The sequence below is a fragment of the Lampris incognitus genome, chromosome 12 (assembly GCF_029633865.1).
Source record: "Lampris incognitus isolate fLamInc1 chromosome 12, fLamInc1.hap2, whole genome shotgun sequence".
Taxonomy (NCBI): Eukaryota; Metazoa; Chordata; class Actinopteri; order Lampriformes; family Lampridae; genus Lampris; species Lampris incognitus.
Window position 1 is genome coordinate 21190897 of NC_079222.1, and position 19295 is coordinate 21210191.

The window sequence follows — 19295 nt, forward strand, 5'->3', positions numbered from 1 at the left end:
ACACACACACACAAACACACTAATTTACACACAGACACATACACAAGAAGCACATGGTGAATATAAATGACAAATGGGAAATAACCCCCTTTTTCTTACAGCAGACACACAGGGTTTCATATACCAGTTACTTTTAACACCAGACAGGGATGATAATGGCCCATCTCCCTCTTGCCTACAACTGCAACAGCACTGCCATTTATCTCCTCTTAACTTCCTCTGAGCGGTCATTAAATTGGTCTTGGAGCTGGGAAGTAAAGCACTGAATCATATCGCAGGTTCCATCTGCTGGCCTGCGTAATCTGGGGCGCAAGGGCTCCAATACATATGGCTGCCACATATGTTTGTTGTACTAATCAGCAGAGCCAGGGCCGTGAAGAGATGTACTTAAAATGAATATGGAATGATGTCTGAAGGAGATAGTCGCAGACAGGGATGCATTGTGAGAGAGATGAAGCGGGTACGAGAGAGAAAGAGATTTTGGTAGCTGCCGCAAATCTGATAATCTCTCGCCGTGCTCTTGGCGTGGTTATTATCGCATTTGCTCCAGGTTTGTTGACTTATTCCAATTGGACGTGTGTGTGTGTGTGTGTGTGTCTGTGTGCGTCAATGTGCGTGTGCTGGAAAGACTGGAAAAAAAGAGAGATGGAATAACAATAAAGAGAATTATGAATTTGCCCGCGTGTATGTGTGTGTGTGTTTTGTGTTTGCACGAGTGGGTGTGTGTCTATTTGTGTGTGTGTGTGTGTGTGTGTGTGTGTGTGTTTCTGCTGCAAAAGCTAAGTCTTGGAACAGGCGCGCTAGCTGAATCAGCACACACCAGTGAATTTGTGTGAGCACAGCGCTGAGCCCAGTCCCCCTGCAAAGCACTTACATCTTCATGACACTGAAGAATTGTGATGTGTTTGGATTTCTCTCAAGGAAGGTTTTTGCAAATCTGTCACCTGCCATCTATTGGATATAGGGTAGAGGAAAAAATGCTTCATAATTTATGGGATTCAGTAAATCAAATCAAAATACTAGATGAGTTTTTTATTTTCCCCTGCAGAGGTTGAAAATCGCTGTTCTGTTGACATACAAGCCACGGGGATTCTTGTGTCGATGCTACATCCAAACATCGAGGAAGAGCGATCTAAGATATCAACCATGAATTTGCAAATTACAGTTAATGTGTGGTACGCGTCACCAACAGTTAAAAAAAACCAACAACAACAATAAATGGATGAATAAATAAAAATAAAACATCATAGCCCTCATAGTATGCTGAGCAGAACACTAAAAGGTGCCACTACCGCGGTGTGTACAGGCAAATGGAAGTCGAGCCTAGTCTCTCACAGAATTGGAGCTAAGTAATAGCTCAATTTACAGGGCCCGAAGAGCTATTCATGGCTAAATCATCGTGAGGAGCCCTTGAGGATGAAACACCTGAAGGAACGTTTGAGCCAAAATAACCACATTGCTAAAAGCTAGACACATGTGTGTGTGTGTATGTGTATGTGTGTGAAGTTGGAAGTTTATATATTCATTACATGGCAGATGCAACACAATTTTGCATCTTAAGTATGGAAGCATTGCAACTTTCTGAGAATAATTATGGCTACCATATAGTAAAACAATAAGTAAATTTAAAAACTAAATAAATACTAATATGAATATATAAAAAAAATAATTAGTGCCTACCAACACAGGGTTCGGCAGTTCGAATCCCTGTGTTACTTCTAGCTTGGCCAGGCTTCCTTGCAGACACAACTGGCTGTGTCTGTGGGTGGAAAGCCAGATGTGGGTATGTGTACTGGTCACTGCACTTGCGCCTCCTCTGGTCGGTCGGGGTGCCTGTTCGGGGAGGGGGGGGGGGGGACAGGGGGGAATAGCATGATATTCCCACGCGCTTCGTCCCCCTGGTGAAACTCCTCACTGTCAGGTGAGAAGAAGTGGCTGGCGACTCCACATGAATTGGAGGAGACATGTGGTAGTCTGCAGCCCTCCCTGGATTGGTAGAAGGGGTGAAGCAGCGACTGGGACAGCTCGAAATTGGGGAGAAAAAAAAGGGGGGGTAAAAAAAACTAATAATAACTAGTTAAAAAATTCCAATTACCTTTTGACCTACAGCAAGGACGCCATTAATCAATCAAGCCATATATCTTAACAGTAAGTGCATGACCCAAGGTCTAGAAAACAACAAAAAGGGGAGAAAAAAAAACAAAAAAATATTACAGATTCTAGTTGAGGAACATCGTGAAAAATGGGATGGGTGATTTGTTTTTGGTTTTTTTTTTTGTTCTTTTTATGTCTGGGTCTCCTGGACATCACAGTTTGAAGTTGGCGATGAGTCTAGGTGATTCTGTTAGTTATCTACCCTATAGGAATAGGGAACCAACACCATGCTGGGTCACCATGCTGTCCCTATCCATCCATCCATCCATCCATCCATCCATCCATCCATCCATCCATCCATCCATCCATCTATCTATCTATCTATCTATCTATCTATCTATCTATCTATCTCTCTCTCTCTCTCTCTCTCTCTCTCTCTCTCTCTCTCTCTCTCTCTCTCTCTCTCTCTATCTATCTATCTATCTATCTATCTATCTATCTATCTATCTATCTATAGCCACCATCCATTATTCAAGCCGCTTATCCTTATCAGGGTCGTGGGACGCTGGAGCCTATTCCAGCAGTCATTGAGCAGCAGGCAGGGAGACACCCTGGACATACCGCCAGTCCATCACAGGGCCAACACGTTCACACCTAGGGACAGTTTAGTATGGCCGATTCACCTGACCTACATGTCTTTGGATTGTGGGGGCAAACCAGAGCACATGGAGGAAACCCACGCAGACACGGGGAGAACATGCAAACTCCACACAGAGGACGACCTGCGCTGACCCCCAAGGTTGGACAACCCCGGGGTTTGAACCCAGGACCTTCTTGCTGTGAGGTGACCATGCTAACCACTGTGCCACCATTCATTCATTCATTCATTCATTCATTCATTCATTCATTCATTCATCCATCCATCCATCCATCCATCCATCCATCCATCCATCCATCTATCGGTCTGTCTGTCTGTCTTTCTGTCTGTCTGTCTGTCTGTCTGTCTGTCTGTCTGTCTGTCTGTCTGTCTGTCTGTCTGTCTGTCTGTCTACTGCCACCAGCTAAGGGTGAAGTGCAGAAAAAAATGCAGAAAAAAGGACAAAAATAAAAAAAAATGCAAAAAAAAAAGTACAAAACTCTTAAACTTCATCAAATGAACACAAGAAAAATGACCAACACTAGGCCCGACTATAGGGCTCTAGCACCTTCTAGCTTACCAGACCCAAGCTGCACCCCTGAGAGGAGCCTCTACCCCTAGCTTTATACTGGAAGCCAGAGACACCAAAATTACAATTTACTCTGTCTAATAGTCAACCACTCCTGGGGAGGGTAACATGGTCTTGAACTTCCTCCATTTGTACACAGTATGTCTGACTGTGGATTGGTGGAGTCCAACCTCTTTAGAGATGGTTTTGTAACCTTTTCCAGCCTGATGAGCATCAACAACGCTTTTTCTGGGGTCTTCAGAAATCTCCCTTGCTCTCGCCATGATACACTTCCACAAACATGTGTTGTGAAGATCGGACTTTGATAGATCCCTGTTCTTTAAATAAAACAGGGCGCCCAATCACACCTGACTGTCATCCCATTGATTGAAAACACCTGACTCTAATTTCACCTTCAAACTAACTGCTAATCCTCAAGGTTCACATACTTCTGCCACTCACAGATATGTACTATTGGATCATTTTCCTCAATCAATAAATGACCAAGTATACTATTTTTTGTCTCATTTGTTTAATTGGGTTCTCTTTAGCTACTTTTAGGACTTGTGTAAAAATCGGATAATGTTTTAGGTCATATTTATGCAGAAATATAGAAAATTATAAAGGGCTCACAAACTTTCAAGCACCACTGTGTCAAGTTCTGCCTACCCGCTATGAACTGCATGCACCTCGCGGGAGCTCGCACAGGGGAAACTATTAGACACTAACATTTTTTACGGCCAAGTACTTTTTAAAACGATAAAATCGTCATTGTCAGGTTCATCGGTAATGATAAATGATCCGAGGTCTTTAATTTTTGAGCATTTAGAGTCATCAGTGTTGTTTTAGACTCAGTAACAGTAGCATTTCCTTGATATGATCGGATTTCTTGATTTATCTCTCAATATTTCTTAGGGCGAACTCTTCTGTGTTCTTTGTTGGTGTGGTTTTAAACATAGAATTTCAGATCGTTAATACTAAAAGGAGGCTTGCTCTGCTACAAAATATAACAGGCTACACCATACCAGCACACACTCTGGAGGGTATGAGGGGCCATGAGGGACATTATTCAGAATTAACTCGTTCATATGCTGAAAACCACTGAAAGTGAAATGCTTTTACATACCCAACTGAAACACTCTCACATAAACAGTGTATAAGAGGATTTTAGTTAAACCGGAAGACATTTCATGTGATAAGGAAGGCATTTCAGTTAAACTGGGAGGTACTTAAGAGCACAAATCATAATCCGGGCTATTGAGTGGTGTCGGTTCGTTCTCTACGCTGACGTGTGTTCAACAGCCTATAAGCAATCTTACCGAAGCGGCAGCTTTACTTAACACTATACCGGCCTCACCGCAGACCACCAGAGCCCTGCAACAATAGGGCAGCAACCAATCGTTGCAACTCCAAGTTGCAGACATCAGCCTAGTGAACCAACCAACACCACTCAATTGCCCGTATTATGATTTGTGTTATTTTCTCAAGCACCTTCCGGTTCAACTAAAATGCCTTTCACCTGAAACATCTTGCGGTTTAAGGACGGGGGTAGTATTTATACACACATTTGGCCACATTCACAACACTACATTATGCGGGTAATAATAATTGGATGCAGCTTTTTTTTTTTTTTTTTTTTAAGATGTAGTATGTATTTATTTATTCATTCATGTATATTTTGATCGGTCTCCCCGTGAGTGCTCAACCTTTCGGTGGGTGCTGAGCACCTACGGGATCGGCACCTTTGATGTAATGTGGCGTTACTGAGTGTTAAGGGGTGCATGCATTATTCGGCAGAACTGATTATTGCTGCTGAGATTTAATAATAACCTAAGCTGAAATAATACATGGCAGCAACAATCAGTTCTGCCAAATAATGCATGATGCAATAACGCAGGTTAAGAGGTGGCTGAACACTCAGTAATGACACTTCACATCAGAGGCGCCAATCCCATGGGTGCTCAGCACCCCCCGAAAAGGTTGAGCACCCACAGGAAAGGCCGATCAAATAATGAATGCATGAATGAACAAAAAAGATAAAGGAATGAATGAATGAATGAAGGAAGGAAGGAAGGAAAATGAATGAATAAAGGAACAAATAAATACTGCATCTTTTAAAAATAACACATCTATTTATCACTACACACACGGTGTAGTGTTAAGTTGCAAATGTGGCCAATATGTATATAAATAATGAATGATGAACATCAAGTTACGGTATTACTTTTTTTTCTTTTTTTTTTACTTAGTTGTTGCTATGGTTATACTACCATTGATGTGAGTGATGTAGTGTTATGATGTGGCCAGTGTGTATGTAAATACTACCCCTCCAGACTGTGTGCTGTATGGTGTAGTCTGTCATAATTTGTAGCAGAGCAGTGTTGCATTTAGATGCGGTTTGAGTCTGACAGATGACAGCAGCCTAGTAAGCCTACATCACAGTAATTACTTGAGCAAGCGCAATAAAAGGGATTTTGTGACAATCATCACCTTGCTGGTATTCACTTAACTTGGGCACCCACGGGCAAAAACATAAATCGGCTCCTATGCTCCAGATCAAAGTTGATAGGAATCAAATTGTGTTATCAGCAGATACTTTATTTGATCAACTTTACAGAGTGAATTTGACACCCCACATTTTTTTTCCCGCGGTTAAAAACCTCATTTTAGTATATCTATCTGAAATTCTATGCTTAACAACACATCAGCAAAGAACACCAAAGAGTTCGCTCTGAGAAATATCGAGAGATTAATCAAGGAATCCTTTTAGATTTCAGACCAATCGTATCAAGGACATGCGACTACTACCGAGTCTTAATACAACATTGATGACTGTTAACGTTCAAAAACTATAGACTTCAGATCATTTATTCTCATTGATGAACCTGACAAAGAAGATCTTATCATTTTTAAACAGTGCTTTGCCTTAAATATTTGTATCAAACGGGGATTCGGGGAAGGCGGTCGCTGGACTGATGATGACTATGCGCTAGGGAAGTGCAAGGGATTATGGGACTGTTAAATTCATGTTCAGATCATTGTTTTATTAATGTGTTCTTTTTTATTATTGTTGTGTTGTTGTTTGGATGTTTGACTCGGACTGGCTAGATGACCATTTTATGGACTGACTGAAGGTCCATAACTGATACCGGTGTGTTAAATAGCGACCTCGTTACGGGAAGCTGTTGTTCAGCAACCATTGGAGAGGGGCAAAATAAATGAGCACTCTTGGGGTCGTGTGGTGTATGGGACACAGGAGCTGTCAATCAAACTAAATCCTTGCCTCTTGCCTCTCCTTCCTGATTAGTTCTGTTTCATTTCTGTAGGTGTGTTTAAATTAACAGCACTCCCGGGTTCATGCAGTGCATGAGACATGAGAGTTGCGATTGAAAACGATCTCTAGCTCTCATTCTTCCCCCCCAAACTCACCACACCGAGGGAGACCCAGACACCGCAGCGGGACCCTTTAACGCTTGGAAAACCTGGTGTGGCAAAAGACGGAGCCCGCCAGAGATGGAGAAGGATGGTGGCTGGTGGTTCTGTGTGGACTTTCAAAACCCTAATGTTGTCACAAAAAAGGGACTCTTACCCACTCCCTCGAATCAACGACGGCCTTGACCAAATCACGGGGTCCAGCTGGTTCAGCTCCCTCGACCTACACAGCGGCTACTGGCAGGTGAAGCTGGCCCCCGACGCGAGACCGTAGACCTTCTTCACCATCAAGCAGGGTCTGTGGCAGTTCCACTTCATGCCGTTCAGGCTCTGTAATGCACCGGCTACATTCGAATGGCTGGTGGAGAGAGTGTTGACGGACATGCTCTGGCTCTGTCCAAAGAAAGAAATAGATCTCTATCGTTTTGCACGCAAACTCGCCACATATCATTACATTTGGTAGTTTCCCCTGTGCATGCTCCTGTGTGGTGCATGCAATTCTTGGTGTGCAGGCAGAATTCGACCAGGAGACTGTGCATGAAGGTGATAACAAATGGATGAGAACAGACAAAACACTTGGTAACCCAAGAAAATTTCAATAAATGGCCTTGGAGTTAAACCGTGTTTCTTGATGGTATTTCTTAAAAATGGTTGGGTTTACTGTTAATATGCATAGCACAGCAAGCTGAAATGATTTAACTGTTAGCTAACGCTAGCTTACCATTCTAAAGTGATTGCTAATAAATGGTAACCCTATAAAGACTGGCAATGATACTTGAACACTGAGGAAGTATTGCAACAATGGAGCTAGCATAACCCAACACAAGTAGCAACAATCCTATCTGCTGGAAAAATGGAATTAAAGTAGAATTATATGTCCCATGGTGATGTGTAAGAGCTGTTTGCCATCTATGTATCATCACCATCATCATCATCATCAGTTCTGTAACCTATGGAGGTCGTAGGAGCACAGCTGATGCCTCAACAGGTTGAGTCATCATTGTGTTTTAGTAGGGAGTACCTGGTGGTCCCTATCATCTCTCCAGGTATGGATGGCCATTGGTTCACAGAGGAACTCATCCGCCCTTTGACAGGTTTTGTTTTTAGTCCTGCTGCGTGTCCACACACCCTCCTCACAACAACCCAATGGTTGATGTGGGGGTGTCGGTTTAGTCGTCGACGACCCGACGGTTGCAGTTTAACATCATACCCAGAACATGTGTAGATGCAGTATGCAATCTACACATGTACGATGCAATAACATTGCACTGACAGATAGATCTATTGGTGCAAATAGGATAGCATGTGGTAGTTTTCTTGCGCCCTTTATTGGCAGCCATATGTTGTCCTACACACCTGTCGCTGACCATACAAAGATCACTAGAAGACCTTTCGGGTACAAAGATCTACAATGCCGGCAATATTGAATAGTCACAGCTCAGGCAAATTTTTTTTTTTTTTTTAGCAGTCAAAACTTGTCACACTGAAATCATAGCGAATTATGTCACAGTGAATCACATCTCATTATTATGAGATGTGCTGCAACACTGCTATAACATACATATTGAATTAAGGCAATGCTTATTATTTTGCTGTAAGGAAATGCAGTGGTGGTGCACTGCATAATTTTGTGCTTTACCATAATCACAAATTAAAATAAGCTGGTGAGGAAGGTTTCAGGCTATTTACAGTACTTAAATCAACCAAGCAGTAATTTGCCCTTTGTACATCCAGCCAATGTTTAGTTTTTATAAAAAAACACATGTGATAAACCATGTTTTATATTACAATGACACATTAAAACAGATTCAGTGATACTCAATGCAAATTAGGTTATTAATTTATATGCAATTTTTCTCACAGAAACCGTGTCATTGGTATGCTGGTAGTAAAGCTGGAATAATCTTAATTACCATATGTTGCTGAAATGCATATGCACAATAAACTAATTATTTTATGGTACACTCCAGTCCAAAAAATATTTATTTCTACAGCCATGTTTTTAATGCTCACAAAAGCTTTCAAAAATACTACAACAACTGTAAACAAAAGTTTATGAAATGACTAACATGAAATATAAAAAAAAGACTGTAAAAGACAGAGCCTGGCAAAGAAACAAGAATTAAAACCACAATAAAAGCCTGTGTGTTCTAAGAAGTGACGCTCCTCAGGCTATTCGCCACGCTAGTCAATATGCTTGTTATGCTATATGTAGTCTGTGCCCAGGCCTGTTGCTTTTTCTTTTTTTTTCCCAGAGAGCTGGGTATGACACTTTGCCTGTCTATTCCCCATAAAATATTCTTGACAGCATCAAGGGAAATGTGTCCAAGACTAAACCATAGGGTGCTTTATTCTTGACAACTGTCTCCTCATGAACACATTGGATTTTCCATCTGACGTTGATCCAAGACAAGAGCTTGAATGAAAAAAAAAATGAGAGATGCTGTTTTCCAGTGACGTGAGCCAAAGAAAAATAAGCACAAATTGCACCAGATAGGCCTTTTCCGCCATTGACTTTCCTGCTTTGTCTGTCTCACTTAATCATTTGCCCCTTTCATTCATCTGAAACAATGTTGTGTGTGTGTGTGTGTGTGTATATATACACACACACATACACACACATACATATACATACATACACACGTAAGTATGTATGTATGTATGTGTGTGTATGTGTGTATATATACATATACATGTACATACATATATATATATATATATATGTGTGTGTGTGTGTGTGTGTGTGTGTGTGTGTGTGTGTGTGTGTGTGTGTGTGTGTGTGTGAGTGTGTGTGTGTGTGTGTGTGTGTGTGTGTGTGTGTGAGGGAGAGCGCGAAGAGAGCACATATGTACCTGTGGCTAGAAGAGTGGTATTTATAAAGACCTACTGAAGGTGGAGAAAATTAAAATACCTGTCTCAGGTGTACTACTGTTATGTTTGAGTGCTGGAAAGGGCCTGCGTGTTTGTATTTGTTGGTGCACATACGCATATGCACACCTGCGAGATGAGTGTTCCCATTTTGCAAGCACCACCAGTGCTCATAAATATGCACATATATTTAAGAGATGCTAAGAATGTTTGCAGTACAAATGTGTGTAGAATTGTCTCTCTTTTGAGACTTACAAGCTGACATTGAATTCTCATTGAAATGTTTTGTTCAAAGTAAGCCGTTTTATTACAAATCCTTTTATATGTTTTCCAGGATCCAAATTGCTAAATTATATTTACAAACTCGTCTTGCCGAGCAGGGGTGAAAGTGGGAATTTCTCAACATTTAGTACTGCAACAAATGTTGAACAGTATAAACATGAAATTTAAAAGGACCAATGTTGTAACAGAAGTAGTGCCTCTAAAATAACACAAGACCAAAAGAATTGTTTTAGTGTAGAGATGTTAATATTTTTGTATCTCATCAACTCAAACAGATTTCTATAACTGCAGGTAATATAACGCCAAATATGCAATATCTACTACATCGTTAAAATAGGATGCCACTGCATATTGTGAAAAATGGGACAATTATCCCATTTTTTAGGTATATTACCTTGCTGTGAACTGCAATGGAAAATAACATTTGAAATATTAAATATATGACGTTTACATAAAATCATAAGAACATAAAGAGAGTTTCATCTCAAATTCACCTTGTGTATCCCTCTTTTAGCCATGTTGTCTTGCTTTGCTCTGTGGCGACTAATATTTTGTCTTAAAAGTTTTAGTGTGTACATTCATAATGTCAATACATTATGAATGTACAAAGTAAAGCTAATTTAAACTAATGTCAGGGCATTTTGAACATATTACTGCAAAACATCGAATTACAATGCAATCTAAGATTCTTGCTTTGCACAGTTGAAGAGATGTAGGCCCTCGGCAATGAGGGGTGGGTTTGATGATGATCAGTTTCCAGTTAGCAAATACAATAACGACCTGCAGAGAAAGCCCCGTGGCCGCAGTTGGCCTTAGCCTCTGATTAGATAACACTGAGTATTAATTTGGGTTTTAGAAGAATGAAGACAAAGCTGGCTGGCACTTTAATCCTCAGGGCAGTGTTAATTGATTTCATAGTACAATTTTTTCCTTACCCCTCAAAGTGATAGAGATGGTCATGTCTGTCTGAGGACATTATGGCTTTAAGTATGTGGCAGGGGCAATCATCACATTACCCACGCCTACATGTTTCTGGGGATATTTTAGACTCTTAGATTGAGGTTTTTCCACAGATGCCATAATGCACAATGGGACTCATCAATACATGAGGCAAAATTCACGTTGGTTAATTCAAGTGTAAGCATGAGTACATATATGAATGCCATGGAATTTTTTTTAACATAATGAAGGCACTCATTTTACATTCTGATTGAATCTAAAATGCCAAAACAACAACAACAACAACAACACTAGAATACAAAGAGTCTTCAACTCTAAAAGGAATTGTTTGATGTTCTACTTAATGTTTTAGGATTCAGCTTCATCAATCCTAGGGACTTTTCTGTTCCGGATGAACTCTTGACACCAAGCTATGAATTTTACTAAAAAATGATTGTGTAAGAAAAATGGGTAAAGACTGAAAAAGGTATGATCATTCTGGTAGGGAGTTCATCTTTACTTAATTAACCCGTGCAGATAGTGACAAGGGTAGTAATGACCAGTGTTCAAAGTCTTTATGCAGTTTGTGTGTTTGTTTGTTTTTTGTTCTATGTTGAATTGTTTTTTTTTGTTTTCTTCTATGTAAACATAAACCTTCATTTCATATATGTATATACAATATTTTGATTGTAAAATTTCAATAAAAAAAGTTGGGAGAATTCAGCTTCATCTGAATACATCATTTGCAATTTGAGAGCTACTAATTTTTCTAATCGAAATTGTGGCTATTTAGGCTATAATTTAATCTTTACAAATACAAACATTGTTGTTTACCTGCAGGGAATTTGCACGTTGGAAGGTGAGGAACACAGCCATTGAGAGAAGGGACCTGATCCGAAACCCAGTGCCGCTCATGCCTGAATTCCAGCGAAGTGTCCGCCTGCTGGGCCGCAGGCCGACTACCCAGCAGTTTATCGACACCATCATCAAGAAGTATGGGACCCACATCCTAATCTCAGCCACCCTAGGAGGTAAGAGTGATTCATTGGTTTCACAGCTTCACTTAAACACTTGATTTACATTTTCTTCACACCATTTGGTGTTTACAAACCCCTGTGGTGGTTATTTAATCACACTTGAGTTATTTTCAAAAAAAAAAAACCAAAAACCTTCTCAAACTGCAATTCAGAATTTAGTTACAGAAAATGATCTTTCACACTAAACATCTTCCAGTATGTACTTAAGTGTTCTCTGGTGCAGACTTGTTATACCTATTTCCTAGTAAACCTAGAGTAATACTATAAAATATGCAGCGGCATTTTGAAGAAAAGCACAGTACTCTGAGGAGCAAGAGATAGAAATCTAAAGATAATTGCGGGAATATTTTTTGTAAGAGCTTTATTGATTGAAATCTCAATAAACCTCTTTTAGTAAATCAATTTTCTTATCACTTTGTATGGCACATATGCTGCAGGGCATTTACAATTTTGAATGATACTGATCTGCTTTTAATGTAGACAGTGAATTTGCTTAGTAAAGCGTACATATAAAAACAAAACTCATTTATACAAATTATTATTCCCATTATTAACTACATGAATAGGAGCTGAAGGTTCAGTAATTGTGTGGCTAAATATTAAACTATTAATCTTCAGCTCTAATGTGTATTTGGCTGTCTGGAGGAAGCACAATATGTTCAACATTGTAGTGAAATCAGGGGGGTAGCCAGCAACCGCCGCAGCCGGGACGCGAACCAGGGTCTCCCGCACCACGGGGGACTACTTTAACCAGTCGACTAAAGCAGTGGTTCTCAACCTTTTTGGGGTCCTGGACCCCCTGCGTATTTTTGATCTACCCTGAGGACCCCTCCACCTGATCTTGGGGGAGGGGGGTTGCAATTTGATAGAAACAGTAGAAACTGCATTTTAAATTGCATTATAGCCTTTATTCACTCTTTGGGGCAAAAATAAGAGCTTTCAGTTGTAACTTAGATATAGTTAACAAAACAGAATTCTTATGCAGTAACTTTCAGATATATGTAACAAAACAGAATATGTATTCAGTAACTTTCAGATATATGTAACAAAACAGAATATGTATTCAGTAACTTTCAGATATATGTAACAACAGAATTTTTATGCAGTAACTTTTAACAATGCAAACGGGAGCGAGATCTCTTATTAAAATACAATAAATTACACTTGTGAAACAGATGTAATTAGAGAAAAAAGTCCCGTTACCCTTTATAGTTTAGGTAGATAAAGGTCTCAGTCACATTTGAGTAAAATAATCCTATTTCTATAAATGTCATAGGATCTTTTTTTTAAAGATATTTTATTTTCATGGACCCCTTGCAATTACACCACGGACCACTAGGGGTCCGCGGACCCCAGGTTGAGAAACACTGGACTAAAGGGTCCCGCCCGTTAGCCAAAGACTAGCGAGTCTATGCATCCGTGGTCGTTACAATATTATTTAACCGACTCGGTTTTTGGTGAAGATTGAAGGAATATATTTATGAAGTTGAAAATGTTCCCTGAAAATAGACACACTTCCCCCCCCCCTCCACACAATGCCTGTATTTGTACCTGATGGTGTGTGATTCGTTGTGTAACTGAGCTAGTGGAGGTGGCGAGAGCTAGCAGCATGTGGCTAGTTAGCAAGAGCCCCGGATAGCGGATTAGCTCGGAGTCGACGGAGAACGAGATGGGGATCTCCACACTGCTACGTTATTCTATCATACATAGATCGACTATACGATGCCAGGACTCCACGGCACTATGTTCGCCGATCATACATGAACAGTAAAACATTAAAAAAATCATAACCTGCACCAACTTGTTACGGCGACAACTCGTTCTTTCGGATGACGGTCGAAGCGGCAGTGAGAACGGAAGTTCGTCACACAAAAAAAACAAAAAAACAAAAGGAGAAGCCACCCAGTGGCGCTATTTGGCATTGCACCACTACTATATTGTATTTACAGAACTATGTTATAGTTCGTACCCAAGTATACATGTCTCTAGCTCACTTCACAAAGTTTGAACTGGTGTCATGTTCCAGTGATTAAGTTAGCACCTTTGAAACCTCGAAAAATTAAGACAAAATTGAGTCTCATCATGACTATTGTCGCGGGACTGGGTTTAGATGTTCTTATATTAAGTAGTTGGAGGCTGGGAATTATGGTGCGACAACACAGTCTCTGGCGTTAATTAGCCGGGCTAGGCTACGGGTTTAGCAACCCACCTTGCACTGCTCCTGCAGTCTGCAGACGATGACGGACGCTGGCTAGCCTGGCTGGGATGGTCTCACTCTGCAGACACTCGCACTGTCACTGGCTGCACACTCTGATCTCTCTCTGGGGGCTGGTAATCACTCTTACTGGTTCTATTATGGTCGTCGCTGGTTAGTCACTGTCTAGCGTCAGCTCAGTCGAGGTGTAGGAGTCAGGAATGTTACGTCTGATCGCTAACACGTTATGCTAAGCTAACACTGTGTGACAGTCTGTAAACCACTATAACAACTAACTCACGCTGTGCTGTGCAATGGATAACAATAGGCAGCACGCACGCATTCCTAAGTCTCTTCTCATTGGCTAACAGGGTCTCGCGTTACTTTAGTCAGACTGTCTGTCTGTCAGGGAGCTGTCCCGCAACACTACCCCCCCTTTAGATTGTTGAGTCCCTTCAACATAAAGATAAAATAACTCTGGGAACTAGAGTCGGAATTACACCCGGGACAAAACACCCGGCACACAACTAGGCCCGGAACTAAGGGCGTCAAAATAAACTGGTTGGGTGGTCACTATTAAAGTAGGACTCCTGTGACTAGCCTAGTAACCCCCTAAGTCAACTAGTCACGTCCGTCAAGATCAGTCTCGAACAGAGTCCCGGAGCCAGGCAGGCGGCCGGACTGGTCTGCCCCGTCTAGTGGTGGGGAGGGGCAGGGGCTCAGCAACGTCTGCTTCGGCTCCCTCTGGGTCAGGGGCGGAAGACTGCCCGCCTGGAACACGGGCTGCGGCCTCTCGGCGTCGAGTAGTGGTCGGCTCCCCTGGAGAACTGCTGGCAGCCAAGGGCGGAGACAAGGAGGGAGACACCTGGGCGCTCGTGGGGCTTTCATGGGGCTTTCGTGGGGCTTTCGTGGGGCTTTCATGGGGCTTGAGCTTGAGCCCGCTGGCTTGGACCCACTCGAGGACGATGGCCAGGTTCTTCAACCCATCTTCAACACTGCGGCCAATGACGATGACGTCATCTAGGTACACGAGGAGGCTCTTCCACTGCAACCCGCGCAGGACAACCTCCATGGCCCTCTGGAAGGTGCCTGGCGCGTTGCAGAGTCCGAAAGGCATTCGGGCGTACTCGTACAGGCCATAGCGAGTAATGAAGGCCGTCTTGCATCGGTCAGCAGGATGGACTCCAATTTGCCAGTATCCACTCTGCATGTCTAACGTGGAGAACACGGTTGCGCCTTCCAGGGTGTCCAGACACTCTTCAATCCTTGGAAGCGGGTACGCGTCCTTCAGCGTCAGTTCATTGAGTCTTCGGTAGTTGATACACCATCGAACGCCTCCATCTTTCTTCCTCACCCGGACCACAGGTGAAGCCCACTCAGACGTCGATGGCGTTATCACTCCAGCCTTCAGCATTTCCTGGAGGTGCTGTTCCTCCTCTTGCTGGAACCCCAGCGGTGTGCGGCGGGTTGCCTGGCGTACTGGGCGTCCCTCTCCGGTGTCGATGCGGTGCTGGACAGCATCAAAACAGCCCAGGTCGTCGTTTGCTGCTGCAAAGACCTCCTTGTGCTTGACCAGAAGCTGCAGTAGGGCTCTCTGCTGCCCCTCTTCGAGCTCCTTACTGGCGGCTGCATACAGGGATGACAGATGGTCTGGTAGATCCAAGGCTGTTGCGGACTCCAGCCGTCGCACTGACACTTGTTCCTTCTCCGCCGGGTTCGTGGGGTTCGGCTCTAGGGACGGGGTTTCCTCTGCCTCAACCAACACGCCCAAGCAAACACCTCTCCTTAGGGTCACTTCGCGGGGCGACAAGTTGCATAGTCGCACAGGGACTCTCTTGGCAACGTCGACTACTACACTGCCTGAAGAGACTCCTTCTGCAAGGCCAGTGGGCTCCAGGACGGCAGAAATTCCTGGCTTTGGGCCTTCCACTAGACCCCAGACGTCGCGTTCGCTCTCCGCTGGTAAAGTCGAGGGGCACTCCAGCAGTACTCTGGAAACCGTGTACTCTCCTAGCGACCTGCCTATGACGACAGTGCCGATCGGTTCTCCATCAACGTGTACTTGTCCTCCGACCGAAACTGTGACTCTGGCGGCTAGCATAAAGTCCAGACCCAGGAGAAAGGGGTCGCGGATGGGTGCGACGTAGACGTCCCAGTCCTTGGTCTTACGGCCCAAGCGGATGGTGACTCTATACTTCGGAGTCTCGGTCATTTCTTTCCCCTCCTCCGCGTTCCTCAGGACGGCAGTCCCCACACTTGGCTGACCAGCTAGCTCCAGCTGACGGAAGGTGTCTTCAGACATGACGGTCGCCTCCGCGCCGGTGTCCACAACGCACTTGAGTTCCAGTTTGTTGACCGTGATGGGCACTACCAGACTAGGACCATCTCCTGCTGCTCGGTTTATGCGGGGTGCTGGCTGGCTATCGGCCTTTTCCTTGACGTGAGGGCACGGTGAGCGGGAGGTGCAGTCTCGTTGGAAGTGGCCCTGGCCTCCACACTGGTAACAGGAGCCTCTAGGGGTGGCGCCCGGACTCGGTGATTGGTAACGCCGCTGCCCATTAGTGCTGCTCGCCGGCCGCTCTAGAGTTCTGCCCCGTTCATCCTTCTTCTGTTCGGCTGTGTCGGATGTCAGCTGCGGGGGGGACGGTTTCCAGGAACGCCGCATTTCCTGCAGCAGCGCCGCTACCTCGGCTTTCAACTCCTTGATGTCAGCATTTAGGTCGGACTGCGTCGCGCCGGTGGCCGTCGATGTCGGGTTTGGCGCTCCCCCTTTACGCTCCGCTGGAGTACTGGTGACAAGGGGTTTGGGATGGTGACTTCTGTTGCGGCCATCCGCTACTGGGCCGACATTCTCCATTCCCGGGGGCAAAGCATATTCACGGGGTCTCACATCCGGTCCGTCTGGACGGGGGACCAGTGGAGTAGTTAACTCCATGTCCTGCACCTCCAATGTTGTAATGCTATGACTGGCTCCATGGCCACTATCAAAGCCCTCCTGATAGCCATTGAATGGCTGCGGGGAACTAGGGAGCGGGTGGAGTCCCGTGCTCAATTGCTGCACAGCGGGAGGTTGGGGATGTGGCACAACTCGCCCGACAAGTACCCCTTTAAGCATGCACTTCACCTCCTCCATTGATTGTTCCTGCTTTTCTTGGTTAAGGAGGGACCGCTCAAACATTTGGGCTAGACGACACATCTGCTTTTCCATTTCGCTTTCCACAGCGCTATCCTCTCCCCCCCCCCCCCCCACAGCACCGTGCTCCACGTGCTCGATCTCCTCAGTAGGTTCCAACATCATCTAGATCACATGCAACGATGGCCTTGATAAAATGCTACTGCACGTAATTAGCCGGTTGCTAGTTAGCAAGGACGCTAACGTAAATAGCAATAGCACCGCTATTCTGTATTGAGACAGAATGCAATCTAATTTCACCACTTCTGAACACCACTTGTCGCGGGACTGGGTTTAGATGTTCTTATATTAAGTAGTTGGAGGCTGGGAATTATGGTGCGACAACACAGTCTCTGGCGTTAATTAGCCGGGCTAGGCTACGGGTTTAGCAACCCACCTTGCACTGCTCCTGCAGTCTGCAGACGATGACGGACGCTGGCTAGCCTGGCTGGGATGGTCTCACTCTGCAGACACTCGCACTGTCACTGGCTGCACACTCTGATCTCTCTCTGGGGGCTGGTAATCACTCTTACTGGTTCTATTATGGTCGTCGCTGGTTAGTCACTGTCTAGCGTCAGCTCAGTCGAGGTGTAGGAGTCAGGAATGTTACGTCTGATCGCTAACACCTTATGCTAAGCTAACACTGTGTGACAGTCTGTAAACCACTATAACAACTAACTCACGCTGTGCTGTGCAATGGATAACAATAGGCAGCACGCACGCATTCCTAAGTCTCTTCTCATTGGCTAACAGGGTCTCGCGTTACTTTAGTCAGACTGTCTGTCTGTCAGGGAGCTGTCCCGCAACACTATTCACATGTTTGAATAGAGTGGTGTGACGAGTATGACAATGGTCTCAGCGTTTGCTGTTGTGTCTAAATGTTGGCACACTTAAAACTCTATAGCTCAACTTCTTACATATTAAAGGAGATCACAGTAAGTTGAATTAAAGTAGACTTTACCATAGCAAAAGCAAGTGACTGAATACTTGCGTCCACAACTATGACGAGTCACATCTACAGTAAATTATCAGTGTCAAACTGTTTACCTCAGTCGTCTGTGACACACTGTGAGAAAAGAAACAGCACATTTCGGTCTTCTCTTGTTTTGTAATCGCCTGTCCTTCCTCTTATTTCCTTTTCGCATTTCGACCATTTTTAAGATTTTGGAAATTATGCTTATGCAATACCTTAATATGCAGAAGATAAAGATGCATTTTAGTTTTTTTTTGACAGATATAACACGAATTAAAACTAATGAAAAAAAATCCAAAATCAGGTTTCATATTTTGATATGGTTTCATATGTGGCTTCTTTTTGCATTGAATTTGGACTATACGGTACAGTGGGAATTGAGCTTGAAATGTATAGTAGCCGAATTAACTTAAGAGTAGACGAGAAGGGGTAGGGGAAAAAAGTGTATACTTCCTCCTACTCCTTTTCGGACATTTAACAAATAATCTGATGCGTATGGAGATTTGTTCGCTGAGTTTGATGTGTGGATTTGTTGATCACTTCAGATTATTGGTAATGGCCTATCTGTATGTGATGGCCTGCTTATTTATATGTTCGAAATAAAGCATCATTCATTCATTCATTCATTCATTCATTCATATCCTTTCCATTTAAAACTGATAGCAGGGGCTCGGTTGTATAACATCTTTAAAGCCTTTGTGAGGTTAATTAATGAAAAAGTGCAACCAGTTTTGACTTGTGTTCCAGGCCCTTTCGTTCAATACACAGCAAGCTACCCCAGAACTAATGTTGGATTCGCTGTGCATTGTTTCCAAAGGCAATACATGTGAAACACTGCATACTGCCCATGACACGATCTGGCATCCCGCCCAGCAGTTGATACAAATGGCAGATTTCATAACTTTGAATATAATGCCAAAAATAAAAACCGAGCACACCTGTTTCTTCCCAGTTGTACTTAGCCAATTACCTCACTCTTCTGAGCCGTCCCGGTCGCTGCTCCACCCCCTCTGCCGATCCGGCCGGGGACGGCTGCAGACTACCACATGCCTCCTCCGATACATGCGGAGTCGCCCGCCGCTTCTTTTCACCTGACAGT

At 43.6% G+C, this 19295-nt stretch overlaps 1 protein-coding gene across 1 annotated transcript in view; it reads left to right on the top strand.

Annotated features, from left to right (window-relative positions):
* Positions 1-19295, top strand: part of brinp1 (bone morphogenetic protein/retinoic acid inducible neural-specific 1) — a 138639-nt gene that overhangs the window by 36684 nt on the left and 82660 nt on the right. The window contains exon 2 of the mRNA XM_056290811.1: positions 11661-11851. Within this exon, the coding sequence (XP_056146786.1) occupies positions 11661-11851 (191 nt within the window). The remainder of the gene's footprint in view (positions 1-11660; positions 11852-19295) is intronic.